This window comes from Xenopus tropicalis, chromosome 8, assembly GCF_000004195.4.
Source record: "Xenopus tropicalis strain Nigerian chromosome 8, UCB_Xtro_10.0, whole genome shotgun sequence".
NCBI lineage: Eukaryota > Metazoa > Chordata > Amphibia > Anura > Pipidae > Xenopus > Xenopus tropicalis.
The window spans coordinates 142,258,959-142,268,090 of NC_030684.2; the positions used below are offsets into that span (position 1 = coordinate 142,258,959).

At 47.5% G+C, this 9,132-nt stretch overlaps 1 protein-coding gene across 1 annotated transcript in view; it reads left to right on the forward strand.

Moving 5' to 3' along the window:
- The window catches only part of kcnn3 (potassium calcium-activated channel subfamily N member 3), a 44,727-nt gene extending 41,447 nt beyond the window's left edge, over positions 1 to 3,280 (forward strand). Inside the window, exons 6-7 of the mRNA XM_031891850.1 lie at positions 841 to 910; positions 1,325 to 3,280. Of these exons, the coding sequence (XP_031747710.1) occupies positions 841 to 910; positions 1,325 to 1,621 (367 nt within the window). The 3' untranslated portion in view covers positions 1,622 to 3,280. The remainder of the gene's footprint in view (positions 1 to 840; positions 911 to 1,324) is intronic.
- Positions 3,281 to 9,132: the final 5,852 nt, after the last annotated feature.

The window sequence follows — 9,132 nt, forward strand, 5'->3', positions numbered from 1 at the left end:
CCTTATAATACATGAGTGATACTCAGAGTTCCCTGTATAACTCAGCCTGCAGCCTTGTGCCTTTATATGGGGGGCACAGAACCCCTCAGTGACTGCTAATATCCTTATCATTTACAGTAGGGGGTACATTACCCCTTATAATACATGAGTGATACTCAGAGTTCCCTGTATAACTCAGCCTGCAGCCTTGTGCCTTTATATGGGGGGCACAGAACCCCTCAGTGACTGCTAATATCCTTATCATTTACAGTAGGGGGTACATTATCCCTTATAATACATGAGTGATACTCAGAGTTCCCTGTATAACTCAGCCTGCAGCCTTGTGCCTTTATATGGGGGGCACAGAACCCCTCAGTGACTGCTAATATCCTTATCATTTACAGTAGGGGGTACATTACCCCTTATAATACATGAGTGATACTCAGAGTTCCCTGTATAACTCAGCCTGCAGCCTTGTGCCTTTATATGGGGGGCACAGAACCCCTCAGTGACTGCTAATATCCTTATCATTTACAGTAGGGGGTACATTATCCCTTATAATACATGAGTGATACTCAGAGTTCCCTGTATAACTCAGCCTGCAGCCTTGTGCCTTTATATGGGGGGCACAGAACCCCTCAGTGACTGCTAATATCCTTATCATTTACAGTAGGGGGTACATTATCCCTTATAATACATGAGTGATACTCAGAGTTCCCTGTATAACTCAGCCTGCAGCCATGTGCCTTTATATGGGGGGCACAGAACCCCTCAGTGACTGCTAATATCCTTATCATTTACAGTCGGGGGTACATATAACAGACCACACAGTGTTATAATGGTATCTGTCTGTGCCTACAGGCTGCGCAGTGTGAAGATGGAGCAGAGGAAGCTGAGTGATCAGGCCAATACGTTAGTGGATCTCTCCAAGGTAAGTGGCCATGACGTAGAGCCCTGTGACTATGGGGGAGAGATGATAAGTATCTGCCCTGTCCTGTGCGTGAGTTAATAGCTTTGCCTGCTGAGATCCCTTATCAGCCTCTCCTTTCAGCTCTTATCGACCATTTCCATTCTTTGTCTCTCTATTCACCTCTCCTTGAAGAGCGGAGCTCATTCTTCTCTATTTATCGCCAATCTGTCTCCTTTAAGATACAGAAGGGTAAGGGTGCAGACAATCCATTCTATTATTGCTACTCCGCTCCCCCAGCCAAACATTTTCTCCTGATGAGCTTTGTCTGTCACCCATAAGTTCAGGGCACGTGCCGGTTGGCTCCTAACGCCCTTCTTCAGGCCCAGGTGCTTGTAGTTCAGCACATCCCAGTACTGACGTTCCTGTTCTTCCCAGATGCAGAGCGTAATGTACGACCTGATAACGGAGCTGAACGACCGCAGCGAAGATCTGGAGAAGCAAATCGTCAGCCTCGAGACCAAGCTGGACCAGATCGTCTCCACCTTTAACACTCTCCCTGTCCTAATCGTGGACGCCCTGCGGCAGCAGCAACAGCACCTCCTATCTGTTGTCCTGGAATCACGGGGACTGGGGGTGGCAGTGGGCACGCCGCAGACCCCTCTATCTGACAGTCCGATGGGGATCAGTTCGGCCTCGTTCCCGACGCCCCACACCAGCTCCAGCAGCTGCTGAGAAGGGAAGGTGTTAGGAGCGGGGATAGTAGACAACCAAGCTGTGTGCTCTCACTATAAATCATTAGGAGGGGGTCAGCTTCTTAAAAAAAAAGATTTTTGGCCTCGTAACCATCGGCCAAATGTCAGCGAACCACGTAGCGGCAGAAAGGTTACTAATTGAGAAGTAGGTATGAGGGGAGAGCGCTCTCACCATTCACTGACAAGTTGCCTGCGATGCTTTGGGGGTTCGTCCTGTTCTAATATCTCCTGTCCTTTATTCTTATGGCCCCCACATGGTCAAAAATAGAAGCCCCTTTTTGACCTGAAGGTCAGTCATGAGTTATCCACATTATCTGTCCCGTCCAGTCTCTGTCCAGTTATTGGATTGTGGCTGTCTGTACAGAGAACTAGTCATCATAAGTGGCCCTTATCTACTAATAACGTTGCTTTAGTTCGTTTTCCTATCACCCCCACTTACCTTGCCTAAACAGGATAGAGTGTTGTTGGGTTGGGCTAGGGCTGCAATTTAGAATAGGCCTATCTGGCTGTGGCTTCTTCAGTGAAGAGTCAGATTTTCTCATGCATTGCTTATCAAACAAACCCTTTTATTTGATATTTTGCCTTTAAAGAAGTGCCAGTATAATGAGAATCCTTAGTTTTTGCAATTAGGGTGCTCCTAGTGGTGAGGACAGGGAAGTACAGGTGGAAAAAAATGAGGTAAGTTAAATATTTATACAGGGTATATACAATAACTGAGTTGGATTTACAGTAGTAATAAGCACCCAATATGTGCCACCTTTAAAGAAAATGAGCAAAGGGTACCTCCATGGGTGCCTGTGCCTGGCCAAGTATGAAGGGGTGTCACTAGACCTGGCTTACAGGGTAGCTTAGCCTTAGATCACAGTGTTTTTGGTAACAATGAGGCTACAAGTTTTCTAATTCTCTATTCTAGAACACTGTATGAATGCTCAGTTATCAGGGATATCAGGGGTAGCATTAAGGCTATAAAGATGATTTTATACAGAAACCTATATTATATTATAATCTCAGAAAGCTGGGAATATAAAAAACTAGTCCACCAGCCTTATTGGATTAAGGTGGTCCCACACCGGGTGATTTGGGGGTTACTGGGCCGACCCGTTGGATAATATAATAATCTGGTGGCAAGCGCTGGCACCCTCAAACCCTGTTAAACAAACATAATGGTTCTCACCTGCAGATCCTTGTACAGCGGGCATTGCCAGGGCAAAAAAAGACAAAGGAGAAGACAGAAGGAGGAAACAAAGGAGTAGGAAAGAACAGAAGAAGGAAACAAAGGAGTAGGAAAGAACAGAAGAAGGAAACAAAGGAGTAGGAAAGAACAGAAGGAGGAAACAAAGGAGTAGGAAAGAGCAGAAGAAGGAAACAAAGGAGTAGGAAAGAACAGAAGAAGGAAACAAAGGAGTAGGAAAGAACAGAAGGAGGAAACAAAGGAGTAGGAAAGAACAGAAGAAGGAAACAAAGGAGTAGGAAAGAACAGAAGGAGGAAACAAAGGAGTAGGAAAGAGCAGAAGAAGGAAACAAAGGAGTAGGAAAGAGCAGAAGGAAATATGGGGGAGGAAAGAACAAGAAGAAAAACATGGGAGAAGGAATGAGAAGGAGGAAACATGGGAGAAGGAATGAGAAGAAGGAGGAAACATGGGAGAAGGAATGAGAAGGAGGAAACATGGGAGAAGGAATGAGAAGGAGGAAACATGGGAGAAGGAGGAAACATGGGAGAAGGAATGAGAAGGAGGAAACATGGGAGAAGGAATGAGAAGGAGGAAACATGGGAGAAGGAATGAGAAGGAGAAAACATGGGAGAAGGAATGAGAAGAAGGAGGAAACATGGGAGAAGGAATGAGAAGGAGGAAACATGGGAGAAGGAATGAGAAGAAGGAGGAAACATGGGAGAAGGAATGAGAAGGAGGAAACATGGGAGAAGGAATGAGAAGGAGGAAACATGGGAGAAGGAATGAGAAGGAGGAAACATGGGAGAAGGAATGAGAAGAAGGAGGAAACATGGGAGAAGGAATGAGAAGGAGGAAACATGGGAGAAGGAATGAGAAGGAGGAAACATGGGAGAAGGAATGAGAAGGAGGAAACATGGGAGAAGGAATGAGAAGAAGGAGGAAACATGGGAGAAGGAATGAGAAGGAGGAAACATGGGAGAAGGAATGAGAAGGAGGAAACATGGGAGAAACGTTTGCCTGGTACAATATTTGCCACACAAAACCAGATCAGATTTTTAACCAGCAAAGGGAAATCTACCCTGAGCCCCACATTTTTGCCCTACAATAATACCCAATGGGCAGAGCATGCAGAAAATGCCAGGAGAATTATGGGTGCCCGGCTCAGCAGCACAACTCACTGTACAGTAACTATACCTTTGAGTTAGTGTGGCTTGTTTGCACCCACATTACTAACACAGGTTCCAAACTGTTGCACTGCCGCAACCCACAGCCACCAATCAGATCTCTGCTTTCATTTTCTAAGCTGAATTGCCGGTGGCCGGTAGCGACACTGGTGCAGTTTAGGGCCCTCGCCAGTAAATGAGCAACACACCAGCCATTTGCAGGGGCCCCTTCAGAACAAGGAGAGACCGTTACTGTGCAGAAACCCAGCCAGTGAGATACTGCCCCCCTCCCTTACCTTAATATTTACACTGACAGAGATATAGGGAAGGGGGTCACCTTAAAGTTAACTCTTAGTATGGCATAGAACTGCCTATTCTGAGCAACTTTTCATTTGGTCTTCATTATTTATTTCTTATAGTTTTTAATCTATTTCCCTTCTCCTTCTGACTCTTTCCAGCTTTCAAATGGGGGTCACTGACCCCAGCAGCCAAACCCTATCACTCTGTGAGGCTCCAGTTTTATTGTTATTGTTACATTTTATAACTTGTTTTTTTATTTAGGTCCCTCTCCTATTCATTTAACATCCTCTCATTCCAACTGCTGTCTGGTCGCTAAGGTAATTTGGACCCTAGCAACCAGATAGCTGCTGAAACTGCAGAGCTGCTGAACAAAAAGTGAAATAACAAAAAAAAACTACAAATAATGAAAAATGAAGACCAATTGGAAACTGCCGCAGGATATCACTCTCTATATCCCACTAATAACCTGGTACCAATACACAAACCAGGCCACTAGTGGCAACCAGAATGTATATTGTGCACATTTTTATCAGCATTCTATGATCATCGGCAATTAGTCTTCTTGTATTATTTGTATTTGTATCATATTTACACTTTCTGTTCTGCCCTGGCAACCAGTTTGCACTGCAAACTGGTTGCCAGGGCTTAGTTACCCTAACAACTTGGCAGCAGTTCAACAGGACAGGCGCTGAAACAAAAGAAAAGTGACTTGTCTTTTGATTGTGGGGGTCAATTCCTATATCTGAGAGTCTGAGACAATCACCCATTACCGTAACGATCCCAAAGATTGTGATTAACAGGTAGCGACCCCTTTTATTTACTCACCTTTCCTGGAATTTACTGCAGGAGTAATGCTTTATGACACTGCAGTATCTGGCCTGGGGTCTCAATAATTGACAAGGGATTTTACATAACACTTTGCAGCAGTTGAATGACTGGGGGCCTGCTGATGACCCAATAGGGGTGGGTCTCTATGGCCCCCCAAACCTTATCAGCACAGAAGACTGTTCCTACTCATCTATCTCTATACAGACTTTCTTAAACCCCGCCCCCCTCTTTGTGCCTGATCTCTTCCAGACTTAAATATAACGCAAAATGATTTCCAATCAAGCTTTCTGCACCTTATTAGAAGGTCCTCCCGGTGTGCGAGGGTTTCCGGATCACGTGTCCAAAGAGTGCGTCGTTACTTGCCGCGTCGCTAGATAAGGAAGAGAGAAAACCATCTTGTTATTGTGAATGCTTGAATAGACAGAGAATGAAAGAGTAATATATATATATATATATGATCTATTTTCAGAGAATAAAGCTACAAATGGTTTTACACGCCATTACACATTGCCTGGTTCACATGTATTGCAAAAAAAAAAAAAAGAAAAAAAGAGAAAAAAAATATATATTTTTTAGCGCCAAGGTGCAAACTAGAATCTAATGTTGCACATTTAGCCATAATTCAGCTGTGACCAATCAGAGGTGGCCCTCAAGGGGCCGAATTATCTAGAATGTACTGTAGGTTTCTTTGCCAGTGACGTTCGGTGTCTGTCGCTCTGTAATAGGGACCAAGTAGTGACATAAAGGGGCAGCGTGAGAGTCTCCCAGCACTCAGATGGACACTGACCTCTATATATAAATATGGGCTAGCATCTATACATACCTACCTGTCTGCCCTTCAGCTGCTGCTACTACTACTGTCTGTGCCCCCCACCTCAGGGTGCTCTGACTTGTAGTACAGCGACAGCTGGGGTATCTCAAGTATATGATTCTCTGTACTTCCTGCTCCTGGGCTGCTCTCTTTTCCATGGTCAGACAGGAACCTCCCCCCTGGGTAAGTGAATCCAATCTCCCCCCAGTACTTACCCAGGTACAGAGCTCTGATTCTCTGTACTTCCTGCTCCTGGGCTGCTCTCTTTCCCATGGTCAGGCAGGAACCTCCCCCTGGGTAAGTGAATCCAATCTCCCCCCAGTACTTACCCAGATACAGAGCTCTGATTCTCTGTACTTCCTGGGCTGCTCTCTTTCCCATGGTCAGGCAGGAACCTCCCCCTGGGTAAGTGAATCCAATCTCCCCCCAGTACTTACCCAGGTACAGAGCTCTGATTCTCTGTACTTCCTGCTCCTGGGCTGCTCTCTTTCCCATGGTCAGGCAGGAACCTCCCCCTGGGTAAGTGAATCCAATCTCCCCCCAGTACTTACCCAGGTACAGAGCTCTGGTTCTCTGTACTTCCTGCTCCTGGGCTGCTCTCTTTCCCATGGTCAGGCAGGAACCTCCCCCTGGGTAAGTGAATCCAATCTCCCCCCAGTACTTACCCAGGTACAGAGCTCTGATTCTCTGTACTTCCTGCTCCTGGGCTGCTCTCTTTCCCATGGTCAGGCAGGAACCCCCCCTGGGTAAGTGAATCCAATCTCCCCCCAGTACTTACCCAGGTACAGAGCTCTGATTCTCTACTTCCTGCTCCTGGACTGCTCTCTTTCCCATGGTCAGGCAGGAACCCCCCCTGGGTAAGTGAATCCAATCTCCCCCCAGTATTTACCCAGGTACAGAGCTCTGATTCTCTGTACTTCCTGCTCCTGGGTTGCTCTCTTTCCCATGGTCAGGCAGGAACCCCCCCTGGGTAAGTGAATCCAATCTCCCCCCAGTACTTACCCAGGTACAGAGCTCTGATTCTCTACTTCCTGCTCCTGGACTGCTCTCTTTCCATGGTCAGGCAGGACCTCCCCCTGGGTAAGTGAATCCAATCTCCCCCCAGTACTTACCCAGGTACAGAGCTCTGATTCTCTGTACGTCCTGCTCCTGGGCTGCTCTCTTTCCCATGGTCAGGCAGGAACCTCCCCCTGGGTAAGTGAATCCAATCTCCCCCCAGTACTTACCCAGGTGCAGAGCTCTGATTCTCTGTACTTCCTGCTCCTGGGCTGCTCTCTTTCCCATGGTCAGACAGGAACCTCCCCCTGGGTAAATGAATCCAATCTCCCCCAGTACTTACCCAGGTACAGAGCTCTGATTCTCTGTACGTCCTGCTCCTGGGCTGCTCTCTTTCCCATGGTCAGGCAGGAACCTCCCCCTGGGTAAGTGAATCCAATCTCCCCCCAGTACTTACCCAGGTGCAGAGCTCTGATTCTCTGTACTTCCTGCTCCTGGGCTGCTCTCTTTCCCATGGTCAGGCAGGAACCTCCCCCTGGGTAAGTGAATCCAATCTCCCCCAGTACTTACCCAGGTGCAGAGCTCTGATTCTCTGTACTTCCTGCTCCTGGGCTGCTCTCTTTCCCATGGTCAGACAGGAACCTCCCCCTGGGTAAGTGAATCCAATCTCCCCCCAGTACTTACCCAGGTACAGAGCTCTGATTCTCTGTACTTCCTGCTCCTGGGCTGCTCTCTTTCCCATGGTCAGGCAGGAACCTCCCCCCTGTGTAAGTGAATCCAATCTCCCCCCAGTACTTACCCAGGTACAGAGCTCTGATTCTCTGTACTTCCTGCTCCTGGGCTGCTCTCTTTCCCATGGTCAGGCAGGAACCTCCCCCTGGGTAAGTGAATCCAATCTCCCCCCAGTACTTACCCAGGTACAGAGCTCTGATTCTCTGTACTTCCTGCTCCTGGGCTGCTCTCTTTCCCATGGTCAGGCAGGACCCCCCCCCCTGGGTAAGTGAATCCAATCTCCCCCAATACTTACCCAGGTACAGAGTCTCCCACAGAGAGTAAAACAATAGTAAAATCCCCTAGTGAATCAAAGCCCCTTTGCTTCCTGACCATGGGAAAGAGAACAGCCATGTTGCATGAAGTACAGAGAATTCTCAGGCAGTCTGGGTGGTGGGAGACTCCAGCCATAACAGCCCCTGTACCTAAGCGTGAAAGTGTCATGTCCGTCCCCGCAGAAGAATGTAGCACGTTCCGAACTGTCTCGTTCCTGTGCCCCGCCCAGCATTCGGGCGACCCCGCCCATCTCACATCGCTAAACATGTTCTTTTTTATATTTTATAAGAGATATCCTTAACTGAGTGAGCTATTTTTTATCTTTCTATATAGTCGGGATCCTGGGGGGCGACTCCCCACTCGCTCCCACACTTATCAGCGGGAAATAAAATTATATCTCTCTCTCTAATATATATATATATAGAAATATATAGAATAAATTTGCAATGAAACTCTAACTCATGTGTCTGTTTCTTCTGCTCCTGGAATCCATACACTAACACTCTACTTATACACAACTCTGGGGCGGGAACCCCTTCCTATGCTGATGGTGAGATCCCCTTTCCTCCCCACCCCCAATGTATCACTCATTCCCCCTCTCTTGGTAGGGAACCCCATAACCTGACTGCCCTTACAGTAAGGAACCCCTTCCTATGCTGATGGTGAGATCCCCTTTCCTCCCCACCCCCAATGTATCACTCATTCCCCCTCTCTTGGTAGGGAACCCCATAACCTGACTGCCCTTACAGTAAGGAGCCCCTTCCTATGCTGATGGTGAGATCTCCTTTCCTCCCCACCCCCAATGTATCACTCATTCCCCCTCTCTTGGTAGGGAACCCCATAACCTGACTGCCCTTACAGTAAGGAACCCCTTCCTATGCTGATGGTGAGATCCCCTTTCCCCCCCACCCCCAATGTATCACTCATTCCCCCTCTCTGGGTAGGGAATCCCATAACCTGTCTGCCCTTACAGTAAGGAACCCCTTCCTATGCTGATGGTGAGATCTCCTTTCCTCCCCACCCCCAATGTATCACTCATTCCCCCTCTCTGGGTAGGGAATCCCATAACCTGACTGCCCTTACAGTAAGGAACCCCTTCCTATGCTGATGGTGAGATCTCCTTTCCTCCCCACCCCCAATGTATCACTCATTCCCCCTCTCTTGGTAGGGAACC